The sequence below is a fragment of the Oratosquilla oratoria genome, chromosome 12, assembly GCF_046742065.1.
Source record: "Oratosquilla oratoria isolate Oo_2021 chromosome 12, ASM4674206v1, whole genome shotgun sequence".
NCBI classification, from domain to species: Eukaryota; Metazoa; Arthropoda; class Malacostraca; order Stomatopoda; family Squillidae; genus Oratosquilla; species Oratosquilla oratoria.
Window position 1 is genome coordinate 52,596,233 of NC_134788.1, and position 19,620 is coordinate 52,615,852.

The following is a 19,620-nucleotide window of genomic DNA, read 5'->3' on the forward strand; positions in this document are numbered from 1 at the left end:
CTCTCTCTCCCTTGGAGTACCTGAGAATTTCCCTACAAGAGGTTTCAGGGTTTCGAATTTATCGGCTAAGATTGCAGCCTCTTCCAAATTTGATACTTCTTTCTCCTGAAGGTACAGGGACACCTCTGTAGGGATGGATCTCAGATACTCTTCTATCAATACTCACTATTAAATTCAACGTTTGAGATATTAGATTACTTCCTTAAATTCCTATAAACTTCAGGCACTAACTCACAGCCTTGTTGAATGGCTGCTTTTATTTTTTTTATACTCTTTTGTCTGTGAATCCTCCAAAGCACCGTATATAATTAACGGTTTACCTCTGAGGCTAGTTCGCAACAATGCAGACCAATACTTCTTCGGCCATTGATAATCTTCCGCCATTCCTTCGAACGTTCTAAAGTAAGTATCTACCTGTAATTCATCAAATTCAGGAAGCAATTTGGTGTTTTGCACCACATCAAAACGGTGTCTCCCATGCGCGAGTTGAGTCTAGTGCATTCATCTATTTTCTTGCAATTCAGCTTGAAGTTAAAGGTTTTCATTCTCTATCCTAGCTCTCTCAGTTTCTTCCTTTTTTACTTCACCTTCTATTCTAGCTATCTGTAATTTCAACCGCAATTCACTTAATCGAGATTCACCCTTCTCTCTATTCTCTTCCCCTTCTTCCTCACTTTCTGAAGTGACAGACTCTCTTGCTGTCCTTCTTTCATCTCTTGTCGCTCCACTTTCATCTCGATTTCTCGCCATTGCTACCACAATACGCACCAATTTTGCTTTATTCGCATCATGGGTGTGATTAGCCTCTAGACATCGTGACACCAACTTCAACTCGGTTACGGTAAGACTTTGAATTTCCCTCCCTGTGGGTTGTCTTGTTACAAACTTCCATACCTTCTCTTCATTTGACAACCTCATTTTCTTACACTATTAATCCTATCTAATACTAAAATTTCCGATGGTAACTCTCACTTTACCGTTAAAATCCTGGCAATGCGTCGCCAATTTATTGTTACAAATCTTACGAATACTTCTTAGTTGTAACATAAAATATTCTTAAATGATATTAATGATTCACAAGACCCTATGTCTTTGGGATACTCTGATTACAGTATCAAATGATAGGTCGCCACTCAATTTTGCGTTATCATGAAAATTGAGAAAAATGAACACATAGAATGTTTAACATTATTCATTAAGTTAATAGGAATAACAAGATAATTATGAGAAAGGACATATAATTGAATGATAAATTCTAATCATGATTCCAACTTCTTACACACAATTTCTAACGGGGTGAAAGAGAAATAGTTACCAAGAGATTTACTGTCTAGGCTTCTCGCATCACTGCCATAGACTTCACACATGATCTAAATTAATTACTACCTGAGTTAAATATACAAACAGGGGGAGGAAAGGACTTACTTAATTCGCAGCCGTAACATCTCCACTCCGTCCTATAGTAGCTTACTGCCTAAATCTCACTCCTTTAAACGAGAAAGAAGTATCCCATCCTCTTGTACAAAATCACCCCTGATTGGTCCATAGAACCAGTGTCTATGGATTTTGAACCCGATTGGCCAAGACAGACTAAACGTATTTGCACTCACGCTGAGTGATGCTTCTCGAACCAAATAAGACTGAAACGTATTACACACTACCTTGAAACAATGCTTAAATTTGTATTGTATCAACAGAAAACATAATTCGTAATGGCATGTTTATAGAATAATACACAACAATAATAATGCATCTTACAGAGCTAAAATTTATTCAATTCAATAGAAGTCGTACAAAAACGTTTTCGATCTCCCTACGTATGACGTCGAAAACGTAACGCTCCATTCTCGTCCGTAGAATAACTGACTCCTTGTCACCCAAAATAATGATTATTTTCATACATTGCAAATATAGGATACTCATATATGCAACAACATACCGGTACTGCGTGGGTAGTCACCTGGGGTGCGTAATTACATAATTGCACTGGATTAGGTTAGGTCGGGTCAAACAGGGTCACACTGTCATAGTCGCGTCATGTGCCTTGTGATTCACCATTGTTTTGGGTCACGTGTTGGTCTCGTGATCGACAGCCATTTCCCTCCTGGAAGAGCTCAGAGCTCATATATGACCGATCTATGGGTAATGGTGTGACCTTACACGCATACACACACCCAACTCCCCGCCCACAAGAGTTGGAGTAACAACATGCAGCGCAGCGATACTGAAATTATTTCACTCCTAGGCGGGATTCGATTCCGGACCGCCGTAATGGCAGCTGGGAACTCTAACCACTGTGCCATGAGGTGTGGGCGATAACGTGTACTCCACGCTAAGTGGTTGTGGTTTGTACAATACCCACCTTTTAAAATGGCTTTGGCTTAACCCATTCAACTCCGATGACAAGATGTCTTGTCATTTGGTCAAATAAAACAAAAAATCATAAAACACCAAAATGTTTGATCAAACACCAGAAAAATATGACGTCAATCCTCGCTTCGCTCGCAGCGAAGCGAGGATTGACGTCATATTTTTCTGGTGTTTGATCAAACATTTTGGTGTTTTATGATTTTTTGTTTTATTTGACCAAATGACAAGACATCTTGTCATCGGAGTTGAATGGCTTAAGAGGGAATTCCGCATGCGAGAGGATGGCCACTGGCCATCTCTGCTGGAGACATGATGTTGAGGTTGCCCCAGATGGCTCGATGAACGTCAGGCATAGGAAAGTCTAGCGTCGATGGCGGTAGCCGTGGTTGATTACAATACTGTTTGCAGTGGAGTCGAGATGAGCCATCTCTGCTGGGGTTATGATAAGGTTACCCCAAATGGCTTCGGTGAGCGTTGGGCGTGATTGTCTAGTGTCGATGACGGTGCGGTTTGGAGGGTAGTCGAGGCTGGATCTGTTGCGCAGACCAGGCTGTTGATAATGTTGACCACTAACCTGTAATGAATGGGGGGAACTCGGCACCGAGGAGAGGCGTCCCGACGTCTGCAAGGACGAAGCTCCAGGAATCGTGGCAACTCCCGAAGGTGGTCCACTGTCGTTTCTGTTGGTGCATGTGGGCTGGTACTGCTGCTGCGGTGATTATTTCGTTTTTGATGTTGGCAAGGGCAGATCGGACGGGCGCTAGGAGGCGCAGGAGTCACATCTGACGGAGCATGTCGATGATCCTAATAGTTCTGTCGGCTGTGGGTAGGAGGCGATCGATGGACAGCATCTCGACGTATGCTGCGCTTAGTTTAATGTCGCCCAGTGGCTGCTGGAAGAGTTGGAGCGGTAGCAACGGAAGACTGGTCCATGGTCTTCATTCGAATCACCAGCGTAGGGGTCGCCCTGTCATGGGAGCGTCTGGTCTAGTCTTGTGGGCGACAACGTGTGCTCCACGTCACGTGGTTGTTGTGGTTTGTACAGCAGCCTGGCATTCATCAATAGTTCTGGTACTTTATTCAGGATAGTAATAGGCAATATTATATGTAGGAATGTACAAATTCCTATTATATATTTGAAAATGGAATGACATTTCTACAATCCCACAATTTTTTTTAGAATGATTTTGTCTAAATATATGCACCACTATTTTCACATAGGAGAAATAGGTTACTTTTTCACTATTTTTCATGCCAAGCTTCTTATTTATTCCCATCTGTTGAAAAGCCACTATTACACATTCAGATTCCCCCCAAAACAACAATAATAATAAACTTCAGCAGAGATTAATCTTTATACAAGCTGAAGCTCTTATTAAACTTCAGGAGAAAAAGCTGTCAACACACAGGCTGAGGCATTCATTCATATTAAGCTAAAGATGAGTGTCTGCTTATGATGACCCTCTTAATCGATGGAGAGAATTGCCTCCCTACCACCCGTCTTCAAGTCCATAACACCATAACCTCCGAAACTACAGCCATACAGAGCTAACAAATGGTGGTTGTTCCCTTCCTCCTTCTGTCAGCTTGAAACATCAAAGTACGTCCTCACGCTAATGCAGATAAATCCAAAGTTTCTTCCAAGAGGGTTATGAGAGGGCCCAAGGAACATTACTAGCTACTGTGGGGTTGATTGTTTCCATTTAAGTAAACCCCAAGGTAACAATTACAATAAAAAAACAAAAAAAATTTAATGAGATGATTGATTCCAACAAATTAAAACTTCTTGTCCTGCTATCTGCTATTTACAATGTATTCTAAAAGCAAAAAAACTAAATTCATTTATCCTCCTCCTCCTTCTTTATATTATTATCCTCTACTTTAATATCAACTTCCAGTATGATGTTATTTCCTGAAAAAACATTGTCTTGGGAGGACATCACACTCTGAGTTTCATCAGCTGTGTTCTCTTCTATAGAAGACGCTTTAGAATGGCCTTCCTCAGGAGAAAAATCCTCCACATTTTTAGCTTTATTCTTATTATGTTTTTTCATATGCCTCTTCAAATTTCCTGCGAATGTTAAGCCGCAGACTTTACACTCGTAAGGTTTTTCACCCGTATGTGTCTGAAGGTGCCGCTGTAAAGAACCCGACGAAGTAAAAGACGAATCGCAAACTGAGCACCGGTAGGGCTTTTCTCCCGTGTGTGTGCGGACGTGCACTTTGAGATCGCCTGGACGAGCAAAGGACGACCCACAAATCGAACATTTGTGAGGCTTTTCGCCAGTGTGCGTACGAAGATGCATTTTGAGTTTTCCAGGATCCGAGAAAGAAAAATCACAATACGAACATTTGTACGGCTTTTCGCCCGTATGTATCCGAATGTGTTTTCTCAGATACTGAGCTCGGGAAAAGGAAGACTCGCACAGTGAACATTTGAAAGGCTTTTCACCCGTGTGGGCTTGAATGTGCAGTTTGAGGTCCTTAGGCTTACTGAAAGAAGATTCACAGAGTGTACATTTGTGAGATTTCTCATCAGCTTTTCCTTGGTTGTCCAGATTAAGGTCTTCAGGTCTACTTAATGACGGCTCACTGTATGAACATTTGTACGGCTTCTCGCCTGTGTGTAAACGATTGTGTACTTTAAGGTCGTAAGATTGGTAAAATGACGAACCACAGACTGAACATTTGTACGGTTTATCATGAGTGTGTTTCTGAAGATGCAATTTCAGAGAATCGGTTCGAGTAAACGAAGCGTGACAAAGCGAACATTTGTAAGGCCTTTCGCCTGTATGCGTGCGAAGGTGCCGCTTTAGATGACCAGATAAAGAAAAAGAATGACCGCACACTGAACATTTAAAAGGCTTTTCGCCTGTATGTCGTTCACCTGAATGCACCATACTGTGCTTTTTCAGAGAGTCAGCTCGGGAAAAGGAAGATTCGCAAAAACAACATTTGTACGGCTTTTCGCCTGTGTGGATGCGAATGTGTTTTTTCAAATTTCCCGATTCAGTAAAAGAGGAATCACACAAGGAACAGCGGTAAGGTTTTTCGCCCGTGTGAACACGAATGTGCTTTTTTAGGGAAGTGGCCGAAGAAAATGAAGAATCACATAGTGAACATTTGTAAGATTTATCTCCTTTCAGTGTTGAATGATGACCTTCAAGAGTAGAAGCAGAAGATTCACAAATGGAACAGTCTTCCTTCTCACACCTGCAGGCCATTTTGTTTTACTTGTACCTTTACACTGATTTAAATTTGATTATTTATTCTTATACCTGTGCTCTAGAATGACCTTTTACACCTTCAGCTGTCTGCACAGGCATAATGTCCCAGTACTTTCCTACGTTTTTTCTTTCACGGATAGTCATTGTTTCATGTCTCCTTTACCAAGTTCTGGAAAGATTGAAAGGCTTTTTTAAAAAAATGCAATTAAGCATGACAATACTACATAAATCCAACAATTATTATGGCCAGTAGGTTACTGATGCTACTACAGTAGATGCATAAAAAATCAACAATGAAAAAGATGGTTCCATCATGCAAGGGTTGGCTAAGAAGGGGGATTTTTGAGAGCAATACATACATATACCAAAGGCTTTTCCCCATACAATGTTAAAAAAAAAAAAAAAAAAAGGCATCCCCACCCATTCCATCCCCAACATACTTCACTCCCATCCAACCCCTTCCCTCCCTCTTATCTTGGCACCTCCTGGATGATGGGTCATCCTTGCATCTTGCCCACTGCCCTGGGTCAGCAGTGTTGCAAGACACAACACATTCACTGTGAGGCCACTTCCTTAAATTGGGGACAGCCCATCTCCATCCCCTTATGCAGAAAAGGAGACGAAGGGGAAAAATCCCATCAGGCTATGTCAATTTATTTTTCACACATATTCCCTCACCCACCACCCAATCCCCCTCATGCATCACAGCAACATCCATAAACAACCATTCTCCATTCACCTCTATCTCCTGTCTTCTCCCCTCCTTCCTCAATAGACATTCCCCTCTTTCTCAATGCCCCTTTTACCCCATCCATCCATCTCATCCTAGGTCGCCCCCTCATGTTCACTCCTTCCACCTCTACCTTCCACACCTATTACTAATCTTGCTTCACTCATACTTTCCATGTGTCCAAACCATCCCAGTAATCTTTCATCAACCTTATCTCCTAATTCCCTTTCCACCCCCGCTCTCCTTCTCACCTCCTAGTTTCTCACGCTATCCAGCCTCGTAATAACTATCATACTTCTCATGCACCTCATCTCACTCCTTCCACCTCTGCCTTCCAAACCATCCCTGTAATCAACCCTATCTCCCAGCTCCCTTTCCACCCCGTTCTCCTCCTCACCTCCTTGTTTCTCACTCTATCCAGCTTTATAATCCCTATCATACTTCTGAGGCACCTCATCTCAAACACATTCACTCATAATAATTGTCAATTTGTGCTTGGCAATAGGAGTTTGAAAAGGTTCCTCCCACCTCAGCGGAGGGTAGATTTATGGATTTGGATTGACTACACTATAGCATAATCTTTTTTGCAAATGGAAGGAACTAAATATTAACATGAGTGAAAATAGTTGACCAATCTAAAATTATACAAAATGAAAATCGAGGTTAGGTTATGCAAAAACAGATTTTAAGGGGGCTCTGCCTTTCACGTTAGATCAATTCTTACGGTTATGTTAAGAATGTACATCAGGACAGAACTTAGTATAGCATGTTATTTTTAAACTAGAAGTCAATGTCACATGCTACAAATAATTGCCATTGGGTGAAAATGGTCAAAATGCAGTCTAAAATACACTAAAATGGTGGATATACCATACCAGTATGAATTCACGGGAACATATATTTTTTCCTTTGTTTACTTATGTGTTTTTGGCACACTTTAACTTCATTCGTTCACTTTCCGTGACAACTTTAGTTTCCAACAGTGTCTAAAGATCGATCCGAGAAGACGGCGGATCACAAACAACAGGCTCACGATGGAAATCACGGCTTAATTCGAACCATATGCACAGCAGGCTAGAAAAAAATATATTACAAGAATATAATGAAGATGTGCCATCTTCGCAATATTTATAAACAAACAAATAAATTGTCACAAAACTGGAACACATAATTTGTGTATGTACTTTATTGAGTCACTATACCAACTATGTTCAACAGTGATATATATTGTATCAAGAATCTACGAAACAATAAATTGTGCGTCTAAACATTGATCATGGCTGAAAATGCTTTAACATACTTTTCAGCGATTTCCAAAGTTCCGACAGGAAATGACGAATAACCTGAGAAGCCATATTTGTTTACATTACATCGGTGCACAGTTTGCTACTTGTAGCCTCGTTCGACATTAGCGATTTCTGAAATAATATAATTATTTCGCTAATTAAATTTTATATAAACCAATCTTATTCCTTTGTAGCTGCATTTGAGAGAAACAAGAAAAGACAAATAGGCTTTACCTTTTTAATGCGTTACAACGGATACCGCAAAATGTCAGACTACATTTTTTAGTACTTTGTGGATACACACGCGCAAACACACACATGGCTCAACGGTGCAGTGGTGCAATTTTTGACCTAGTTCGAGTCTCGCCCAGGACTGAACACGCCAGCATCGCTGCACTGCGAGTCGGCACTCCATCTCTAGTAGGCAAGAAGTTGTGTGTATATGCAAGATCACAGCATAACCTATAAATCAGGGCATATGGTTGTATACTCGGAACTTTTATTCGGGAGCTGTCAATCACGAGCACAACATATATGTGAATCACCATGTTCTTTGATCATGTGTTGGACGTGATCGACAGCTATTTCCCTCTCGGAAGAGAGCTCAGATCTCATTTATGTGCGTGTATATGTATACACCCCCCCATATATATATATATATATATATATATATATATATATATATATATATATATATATATATTCATAAGCTTTCTTACTAGCAATATCTGTTGAATGCTAATGTACACTGATTTCAAGAGACCATACCATTCTGTATTTTCTTTTCTTCAGAGTCCAAACTCAGGAGGAAAATGCAAAAGACGTCAGAATTTTATCCTTTTTACCCTGTAAGCTGTTTCAGCCATTACCTATAACTCTTTTCAGCGTTTGAATACAGTACAAGATTATTTGGGGGGGGGTTAAATAAGGCAGAGTTAGGTCCGTGGGGGATGGGGGATACTTGGGGAGGTGGCCCTGCTAATGGTAAAAGAGGTGTGGAAGTTTGAGGTGGAGGAATTGAACATAAGGGGGTGACCAAGGATGAGATGGATGGATGGGGTAAAAGGGACACTGGGAAAGAAGGGGATGTCTGCTGAGGAAGGAAGGAAGAAGACAAAACATAAGGGTGAGTGGCAATGCTCCCTGTCATTTTTTGCTGTGTGCGCAGAAATATGCTTGTGTGTAAACTTTGCCTTCTCCGAAAAGTACAGTATGTGCGCACCCGTGCAAGTCACCATTTGATCATTTAAGCAAATACGCTAGAGTCAGAATATATATATATATATATATTGGTTTGACGGCTGGCAAGTTACCATATTTTTTGAGTTGATGTTTGGGTGGAACTCCTTTACTGAATGGATTTTAATATAATTTGAAAACCTTGTGTGCGCACATTTTTTCTTTATTTACACCAGTTGTAAAACATGTAGGCGCGCACATCTTAGCAACGTTTCTCAACCAGGCTTCCCCGGAACCCTAATTAGATTCCACAAAAGGTCACTAAGGGTTCCACGAGAACAAGTGAGATATGCTAAAGCACTTTTGATTTTTTATTTAATTTCATATACGGGATATAATTAAACACGCACGACAAATTCTTGGTTATTGTAATAATGTAATATAGACATAATCCTATCTAACCTATCATTACTATGAAAATAAAATGAGAAAGGTATGGTATATATATATTTTTTCGAGCAGGGGTTCCTTGAGACATGCATTTTATTTTAAAGGTTACACAAGGGTAAAAAGGTTGAGAAACGTTGGTTGTGTATGGATGATGCTGTGGTGCATGGGAGTGGGTAGGCGATGGGTGAGAGGTTGAATGATATTTTGATGCAGCCCCAAGATATTTACCCATGTTTTCTCTTTTTCTGCATAACAGGACAGAGAGAGGAGGTCACCAATTAAATGAAGCGGCCTTGCTGTGGGTGTGCTGTGCCTTGCTACATTGCTTCTGACCCAGGGCATTGGGCGAGATGCAGGGATGACCCATCATCCACGAGGAGCTAAGAAAAGAGTTAATGAATGGGAGTGGAATACGTGTGGATAACGTGGGTGGGAGTGGATTTATGCCTTTGACTACCTCCCTTGAATGGCGAAAAAAAAAACACGTTGGTATATGTATGTATGCATTATTATAATTACTATCATGCGTCATCACCCTGTACCACTAAAACTGTCAGGTGCTACATTTCTGTTTTCAATATTTTCATAAGTTTCAAATTTCTATCTACATCTGTTTATGACCGATTCCTGCATTGCGTTTGTGTGGGGCTGGTTTTATGTCAACACCTGAAAGTAGTACAGAAAGATGGGCAGACACCAGTTGCCAGTTATGATATTGCTTAAAGGTGGAGGAAATACAGATATTGACCAAGGGAGGCCTTTGGCCTAGTCAAAACACCGAGTGTCAACCCTGCACCTTATAAATGGAAGGATGTTAGCAGGGTTGGGTGGCAAAGAGATAATTTTCTCTGACATCCTGATGTGAGGTGCTCATCGTTAGTCCCTTACATATGTTCGTCATAGTCCTATTTGTTTATTAAGAAATACAGGACAAAATCTCCTTGGGAAATAACCCATTGAGGCCAAATCCTAATGGAATACACCTCAACCCAAAAACCCCTTACAGTTGTTTCCACAGGGGGTACATGTAAGAGTGGGTATTGATGAGGTCAACTTCACAAACTGTTACATAATATTGATCTGATCAAATTTACCAAACCCAATCTAAACCATCCAACATGATCTAACTCATCCAACATAATCGAACACACGCAACATAACCTAACCTATCACACTTGCCATACCAAATCTATTCTTGAAAAAAAAAACTCACCCTTAGTCAAAGTAAAGTGGGGTTCACGTTGAGGATATCTAAAGTTAAAGGGGTTTGCTCCAGTGGATTTTGTCCCGAGAGCGCTTGGTCTGGCAGGTTTTGTCCTTTGGTGACTTAGTACAATTTATGACATACTCACTGGTGAAAATCTTTGATTACAGGTCGAGATGGTCAGAAAAGATGCAAAGGTGATGTGTATGATAGGAACAAACGTTGACATCCTGTTTTCATAGTCTCAGCCTAGGTGAACAATGGTCCTACAATGCCTGCCAAGTGCGTTGGGACTTAGATTTTCTAGAGATCACTATATCTTTCCCACACTGCCTTGCATCATCGCCAGCGGGTTTTTAGTCGTTAGTGGTAAGAATGAAGTAATTGTTGGGTGGGTAGTGGGAGGAATATTTGATAGTAACTGAATATGTTGTCAGTCTCAGTCACTACCAGGTGGAAGTTCAGTCCCATGAAGCACCATATGGAGTCGTGGGACAGTAGATGGTCTTCATCTAACAGATTTACAGCCCCCGAATCTCACCTCGAAAATTCATGGCTGGTACAAGACATCTGAGGGTTCAGTTGGAACGCACTAAAATGATCAAGACCCATTTTATTTAAACATATCTAAGTATTATCTTAATTATGGCATCATACAAGAGGGTGCATCCTGTATATTATAATTGGGCAAATACAAATGACATGCTTTCTCCAATTTGCTTTTGGCGCCACTTTTGGGCAGTGACTCATTTCGCGAATGTAAACATCATAGACGACTGAACTAACCAAGCTACCTTCTGTATATGTGTAATTACACTGACACACGTGATGTAAACAATGTGAACTTCCTGACAATGTATACATGGGTCTCGTTCACAGGAAAGTAAGCCGTACAATTTGTCACGATCTGTTATAATTTTCTTGGACTCTTCTCGAAACAATTGTAAGTTTCTTTTTTCCGTTCCCGTAATTTTCGAGCCGCAGCAAATCGCCAAATGTAATATGTGTTTTATTTGTCGGACGTAGTAGATACGCATTAGTCGCTTTTGAAAGCATAGACCATACTAGAGTTCGAAAAAGTGCGGATTCATAAACACGAAATACTTTTGTATTTCCTACAGTTTAAACTTTAAAGGTATGTGAAGGTGCTCTAGAAATATTTCATAGTGGGTGTCACTGGGTGACGGGGTCATGAGGACAATTTAGAACGTCATAAATGAAAAACACCCACCTTTGCAGAGAGTAAAAGTAATCCAAAATATATTTTATTAATGGACATATTATTCAGGTCATTAAAAGGATTAGATCAAACTGACAGAAAGGTCATTTTGGTTTGGAATGGATGGGTGTTGTGAGGTCACGGGAACAAATTGAAAAAGTCAGCCTGCTGGTATAATAATAGTGGCCTTGATGTTTTAAGCAAGAAGTTCAGGTTTTCCAGAGATATGACAACTCCTGTAATAGCCAAGGTGATAGAGCTCAAGCTAAAACCATGAATAGAATTATAGTTATGACAGATAGATCCCCAGAAACATAAATCCTTTCCAGTACATCACATCAAAAAACAAGAGAAAGAGGGGATTTGAGATTTTTCATTAGAATGGTGAAATGGAAAAAAAAAATAATCAGAAAGGATCTGCTAGTATTGGATTAAAAATGTCAAGAGGACATAGCAAAAGTTTAATATATATAAGAAATGAAGAATGTTAAGAAATATAGAAGGATAGGGGCATCAATTTGTGAAATTAATGTCAGTGTGTCACTATTTATGTTTGCTAATTCCAGTCTTTTTGTTATTTCTTCCTTTATTTATTTATTCATTTATTTTTTATGACACACCACTTCATCCCCTGATCTATTGCTAACTTTGTTTGGTCCTTTCCCTCGCCCCACTTCTTTTTTTATCATTTGTATGTTATAAATACCGTGTGTGTAGTGAATTTAGTAGACCTGTGCTTGCAAAATACTCCATACTTGTTCAGGGTTTTAAACAACCACATATTAGGTTTGAACCAATGAAAATAAATGAAATGGGAGTGAATAAATGAGGCTCATTTGCTTAAAATAGTCTAGGTAACTCAATTCATAAGTTAACAGTGAGCTTAGTGTATTTTTAGTTGTATCTGATGATATTTTAATGGTAAAGGTTTGTAATTTATTTTTAATGTAGGATCCTCATTATTGTTCATGATTTCCTTAGATGTGATGATTTTTTGTATCAAGAGATCATGCAGTAAAGATTATAAATATATCAGGTGAAATAAATTGTTTAAAATAAGGCTTCCACATTCATGGGTTCTTTCTCAATGTTTTGCAATGTATTTGGTTACTGTACTTCTGCTGCTGTTATCCCATTTAACTCTATTATTGCAATATATAGATTCAGTTATATAATAGCGAGAGAAACTAGATGAATCCAATGATGTTTTGCCAGTATTTATATTATTTCCCCTAAATATGACAAATGAAATATTGGTCAGATTAGAAATTAGCTCATTATGAAGGGAGTGGAATGGGTAGTGGTAGGTACATGCCTTTTAACTTGGTTACCTCCTTTATAAGATAGAAAAAGGCTTTGGTATATAGATAGATGAATATATCATAGTGTCAGGTAGAAATGATAGTGTTGTTTTTCTGTAGACTTGTTTTATATGATATTACATATAATAATTTCATAGTCTGTGGTGATTTTAATAAAGTCATTCTCACAATTTCAGAATTTGCAGGTATGAAGTTGACAAGAAACTACTTGTGATTACACAAAAAGAAAATCATACAAATATGAAATGATGAAAAGGCAGAGAGTTCAAGATATCAAAGGTCAGTCCTTCAGACTGACATAATAAGTGTTTTCGTTTAAGTGAATAGAAATTGAGACAAAATGACCAGTATATGTCAAAATTACAAGTGTACACTTTGTAAATCTGACTTTTCTTCTGCCTCTGCTCTTGAGGGTCATCACTGTACATTTAAAAAAGACAGACCTCATAAGTGTTCATTATGCAATTCTTCATTTTCGGTATCTGGCTCGCTGAAAAGACACCTTCGCACTCACACAGGCGAGAAGCCATTTAAATGCTCCTTTTGTGCGGCCTCCTTCTCAGAATCTGGAAATCTAAAAGCGCACCTTCGGACGCACACAGGCGAAAAGCCGTACAAGTGTTTACATTGTGACTCGTCTTTTTCGTACTATGGAGGCCTGTATGCACACCTTCAGCTGCACACGGGTGAAAAGGTTCACAAATGTTCGCAATGTAATTTTTCTTTTTCGTCAGCTCATTCTCTAAGACGGCATCTTCTTACGCACACCGGTGAAAAACCGTTCAAGTGTTCAGTGTGTAGTTCATCTTTTTCGCAGCCCGGAAACTTGAAAGCGCATCTACAAAGGCACACAGGCGAAAAGCCTCACAAATGCTCAGTTTGTGAATCATCTTTTTCTAAATCCGAATACCTGAAAAGACATTTTCGAACGCATACAGGCGAAAAGCCTTATAAATGTGGATCTTGCGATTCATCTTTTTCTTTACCGTGTTCTCTGCACAGACACCTTCGCATACACACAGGCGAACGACCGTACAAATGCAAGATCTGTGTCGCAGCATTTGCACATCAAGGAACTTTGAAGAAACACATGAGGCAACATGGTGAAGACAAAACTTCTTCCCAGGCAGGCCATTCAAAATCATCTTTGATTAAAGGGGAAAGGGCTGAAGATTTTCAAATTTTGAAGTCAACACAAGGCAGTAATTGTTCAAATGATAATCTTTTGGGAAAAAGTTTGGAAATTGAAATTAAAGTAGAGGAACATGACTTAGACAAGGAAATGGGCTAGAAATGATTAATTTTGTTGAAGGAATGTCAATCATAAATTAGCCTCACTGGGGAGAGTGAATGCCAAGACTTATGAAATGGAGGCCTACATTGGGCAAACCTTATCACATTCCTCTTCATGAAGGGCTATGGTAGATAAACTGAACCACATCACTCAGACCCTTGTCAACAGTGGTTACAAATACTGGCAAAATGCCCCTTATGAGGAAATCAAGAATGTTCATCTCTTTTACAAGGGTTATATAAACAAATTAATAAAAGGATGAGGTAGCTCTACATCCTCTCATGGATGGTCATACCTGTTCCTAGCCACATTGCTCTGGTTGGAGGCAATGCAACACACACACATGGTATACTCTCAGTAAATGGTACTCAACCAAGCACAACTCTCAAGCGTCTGGCAAAAAACTGAGAAAAGTAACAAATGCAAGAGAAACAAAAAGTTTAAATTTGGCACAATTATACCATGAATAATTCCACCACTTGTGCATCATGTGCAAGATGTTTACTGCTGGGTAGAAGGGATAGAGTTGATGGGCCTTTGGAAGAAGATTTTTATGATAGGTCGTGGGCATAATGCAACTACAGATGAGTGGCACTTGGGCATGTCTTCAGTTTTGTCTGATTTAAGAAAATTATTTTGTAAACCTTGTTATTAATAGTTGCTATGTTGTGAATAAAAAAAAAAAAACATATAATTTTCATTAAGTTTTTGTTGATGTGGATGTTTGCATATGGAGTTTCTTTTCATAACACAGTAATAATGTAATGGCCTTCCGTTAGAAATAGTCAACATTATTGTAACTCATGTTTAAAAAGAAAATAGTACTGTAGTTGCACTTGTGCATTATATGGAAAATCTCATCTTAATTAGTTCTCTGGATTACGAGTATGAAGTGAAATTAAATAAATATATTCCTTTTACCATTTTAGACTACACAGTATGCACATTCCTTGAGCTAATATTGATGTATAAGGATCTTGGATAAGATGGAGTTGAGCTAATCAAGAACACTGACTCAGTGGTGCAAGGAAAAGACAATGTTCTTCATTATAGCTGGGTATAGTGCAGTTGTACATGCAAGGTTATCAGCATGCTCATAATTTGCACTAAATTGAGAGGTTGTTAGACATTAAGATCAAATCATGTGACAAATTGTGAAAATAATTAAAAACTCGATAAGCAAAAGTGGTTATTATTTGAAACAAAATGTGTTATTGCAATTGTTTGGAAACAAGTAAACATAGAAAAAGTTATGATCTATGAGTGTGAAATTTGGAATTTGGCATGGCAGTGACTAACGTAAGGAAGGTACAAAGAGCAATGGAGAGAGGAATTGTGAAAACATTGAAAACTGGAAGAGGACCTGTGTAAGAGAAGAGACAGTAATAGAAAATATTGGAGAGCTAATAAAGGAACAGAAGTGAAATCAGGCATGAGAAGTTGCCAGAAAGGGGGATATCAAGTGGATCACATGTGTAACTGATGATGCCATGAGATAGCAAATATGGAAGAGACTAGGTAGGCAAGGAGGTGATGTAGAAAAGTTTGCAGGAATAAAATGAAAGATGTTGAGATGTATGGGGCTCATTGATCAGAAGGAAAGCCCACCATTCCCCAAAAGAGAAAAAAACTAATGTAATTAACCCATTCAAGTATGTCATCATCTTTATCTGTTATGGCTAATGTCAACTGGTTATTCAAAGGAACTTTTAGAGGAAATTGGTGATCTCTAGAATGCTACAGGAATAAGTACTGCCAATGGTTATGCAAAGAATGATAATGGTTCCTTTGAGTATCACTAATTGGAAATCTACGGCCTCATAATTCCTGGCAATGGTTGTCTGGCCTTCTTGTGAATTTCTCTGTGAAAAAACTTTGGACTGATGTATTATTGTGGGACTATGTCACCAGCCTATAGTAGTAGGAGAGGATGAGCAGTCACCAGTTGTCAGCTCTCCTTAAATGAAAACATAGAGGAAACACTGTTGAAGCTGATGGAATTTTAGTCCCACTCTGGAGATGTAAGAAGCTGGTAGATAAAGGTAGACTAGGTAGGTAGAGGGGTAGGTGTCAAGAATTTAATTTTCATGAGTTTGTTTGGTAAACAATAGCCACAAAGGAGTTGTATAATCTCGCTCCTCGTCCAAAGTTTATAAACAACTGCTAGGGACCAGATTTTAATGCTTTGACAGTATGTTAACTAAACCATTCATGCATCGATATCGTGAATGCTTGAGTAAGCAGTATTAAGACGTTGTAACAGTCTGATTGGAGAAAGGTTGGAGGAGAAAATTTTATTGGTTCATGGGAGTAGAGTCACGCCCTTAGGGGAGGCACATAGTTGCAACAATAAAGATCATTGGACTAAGAATGTCGTGACGTCGGTGCACAGGTGGAGTAAGAAGTAAATTGAGGATCCCAGTTGGGATTCCCTCGTAAATTGACAAGCCATGTGTGATATTATTCCGGAAGAAAAGAAAATTACCTCCGTTTAACCCATTCAACTCCGATGACAAGATGTCTTGTCATTTGGTCAAATAAAACAAAAAATCATAAAACACCAAAATGTTTGATCAAACACCAGAAAAATATGACGTCAGTCCTCGCTTCGCTGCGAGCGAAGCGAGGACTGACGTCATATTTTTCTGGTGTTTGATCAAACATTTTGGTGTTTTATGATTTTTTGTTTTATTTGACCAAATGACAAGACATCTTGTCATCGGAGTTATCGGAGTTGAATGGGTTAATTCACCCCATAAAGAAACTACTTCCCACAGAAATATATGGCGAAAGACATACTTAAGACAGTGATGAAAAGAAAGTCGAAAGTGAAGGAAGAAATGCAAAACCACAGAAAGGAACAGTAAACAGAAGTAAACCAGTAGTTACGGAGAGACGGAAGTTAAAGTGGTGGCAGCGGTGGGATTCGAACCCACGCCTCCGAAGAAACGGGAAGAGTGCATCAAACTACAGGACTTAGTTCAAGATACGGCTACGAGTGTACGGGTACACCAATCTACAACCACAACCACGCAGCCACACGTATGATAACTCCAAGAGACAACAAGACGAGGAACAAGGGGACGAGCTACTACTACGAGTGAATTAAGGACTCCGAGAGGGGCGAGGAAGACACGGTTAATGTAAGTATGAAGGACGAAAGTACGTGGAGGAAACCGACGAGGAGGCAGTCGATTCAGATCGAAGCTATGAATACAGGGGAACAAGTGTCAGCCTGTCAGGACTGCACCTCCAGAGGGAGGTGAGGGTGTTGTCAGATTGTGAAGGTGGTCCGCAGGGAGATGATTCTGATTTTTATTTTGGAAAACCACCACTTGCAGGTACATATCATTGCTCCTCTACTGTATGAAGAGAACATCTTATCTTCAGATTCAACACCACCTCCATTATGAAGTGCAGGGACAAGATCTCAATCCCTGGACCAAGCTAGAGATCTCTAAAAACTATAGCTGTCTTTCCTTTCCATTTTTAATAAAAAGAGAACTGACACTTGGCAATCTGGCAACTGCTCTTCCCCTTCTTGTCCTCCTCTCCTTGCAGCTGGTATATACATATTTATATATGTATATGATATATATATATATATATATATATATATATATATATATATATATATATATATATATACATGGAGTCCTCGAGTTACGTCACATTCATTCCTACGGACCAACGTAAAACTAGCTTCGACGTAAATTAGAATTATCATACCTTAAGTCACCTAACCTAAAATACCCTAAAGTTGTATACATACACACACACACACACACACACACACACATATATATATATATATATATATATATATAATATATATATATATATATATATATATATATATATATATGTAAGAGGAATTCGCTAGTGGACAGCGACATTTATCAGATAATTTTTTATGACCGCGCAAGGATTCGAACCTGCGCTGTACATGACGACAAGAGGCCCGCCATGACTACCGCCTTAGACCGCTCGACCAACTGATACTTAAAATCGTACGAACTCAGAACACTTACTGGTTCTCGAGATTGAGAAGGTCACTACCTGCAACCCTATTCTCATTTTTACCGTACGACCAAGTACACTCGTGGGAGGGGTAAGGACCGGATCGAATCCTTTTCACGCTTCGTCATTGTAACCATACGAGGAATTCGCTAGTGGACAGCGACATTAATCAGATAATTTTTATGACCATCGCGCAAGGATTCGAACCTGCGCTGTACATGACGACAAGAGGCCCGCCATGACTACCGCCTTACACCGCTCGACCACTGATACATATACACAATCTCGAGAACCAGTAAGTGTTCTGAGTTCGTACGATTTTAAGTATCAGTGGTCGAGCGGTGTAAGGCGGTAGTCATGTACAGCGCAGGTTCGAATCCTTGCGCGATGGTCATAAAAATTATCTGATATATATATATATATATATATATATATATATATATATATATGTGTGTATATATGTATATATCATATATATATGTATATAATATATAAATATATACATATATATATATGTATATATATATATACATGTATGTATGTATATCAGAATTAGGTCATAGGGAAATTAAAAGGAGAATAAATTATAGTAGAGACAAATGACAAAATTAAAGTGGGGTAGTGAGTTTGAGAAAGAAGAAAACAATAGAGAACAACACCCAAAATGTAAAAACGAAATGATGCCTATCGAGGACGATGTAGGTTGACATATATATGTATATATATATATGTATATATATATATATATATATATATATATATATATATATATGTGTGTGTGTGTGTGTGTGTATTCACCTTGGTCTTTGGATCACGTGTTGGACTCGTGATCGACAGCTATTTCCCTCCCGGAAGAGAGCTCAGAGCTCGTATGACCGATCTATGGGTAATGCTATGACCTTTCACACACACACACACACACACACACACACACACACACACACACACACACACACACACACACACACACACACACAACTCCCCGCCCACGAGAGTCAGAGTAACGACCCGAAGCACAGCGATACCGAAATAATTTCGGCCCTGGGCAGGATTCGAACCAGGTACTGCGAGCACCACCGTACTTCCCAGTCCAGTGCTCTACCAACCGCGCCACCGAGTCGTGTATGTGTGTGTGATAAAAAATTTCCTTGCCGATTTAAATTTTTTGAAATGTGTTTTTGTAGGAGGAAACCAATCATTCTGTTTGGTTATCGGAACGATATCGTGTCAACGACGACACCGACGGCAATATTGATCGACCACGTTTTGTTTACATGGCGGCGGTGATGCCCCAATAAAAATATAATAATAATGAGAAG

At 39.3% G+C, this 19,620-nt stretch overlaps 2 protein-coding genes across 4 annotated transcripts; one reads left to right on the forward strand and one right to left on the reverse strand.

Annotated features, from left to right (window-relative positions):
* Positions 1–3,505: 3,505 nt before the first annotated feature.
* Positions 3,506–7,724, reverse strand: LOC143031757 (uncharacterized). Its single transcript, XM_076195994.1, has 3 exons — positions 7,628–7,724; positions 7,203–7,401; positions 3,506–5,766 (listed from the first exon to the last, which is right to left on the reverse strand). Exon 3 carries the CDS (start codon positions 5,592–5,594, stop codon positions 4,209–4,211), a length of 1,386 nt encoding a protein of 461 aa, XP_076052109.1. The 5' UTR covers positions 5,595–5,766; positions 7,203–7,401; positions 7,628–7,724; the 3' UTR covers positions 3,506–4,208.
* Positions 7,725–11,046: 3,322 nt separating this feature from the next.
* On the forward strand, positions 11,047–14,699 carry LOC143031765 (uncharacterized). 3 transcript variants are annotated; one of them, XM_076196011.1, is made up of 2 exons: positions 11,047–11,389; positions 13,164–14,699. In XM_076196011.1, exon 2 carries the CDS (start codon positions 13,328–13,330, stop codon positions 14,276–14,278), a length of 951 nt encoding a protein of 316 aa, XP_076052126.1. In that variant the 5' UTR covers positions 11,047–11,389; positions 13,164–13,327; the 3' UTR covers positions 14,279–14,699. The 3 variants fall into 3 exon arrangements, with proteins under 3 accessions (XP_076052126.1, XP_076052127.1, XP_076052128.1); XM_076196012.1 differs by having other exon boundaries at positions 11,047–11,329; XM_076196013.1 differs by lacking the exon at positions 11,047–11,389 and adding an exon at positions 11,415–11,581.
* Positions 14,700–19,620: the final 4,921 nt, after the last annotated feature.

Bases quoted from the DNA above. Each gene is read 5' to 3' on its own strand.
- LOC143031765 (XM_076196011.1), top strand. From the start codon at position 13,328: ATGACCAGTATATGTCAAAATTACAAGTGTACACTTTGTAAATCTGAC.
- LOC143031757 (XM_076195994.1), bottom strand. From the start codon at position 5,594: ATGGCCTGCAGGTGTGAGAAGGAAGACTGTTCCATTTGTGAATCTTCT.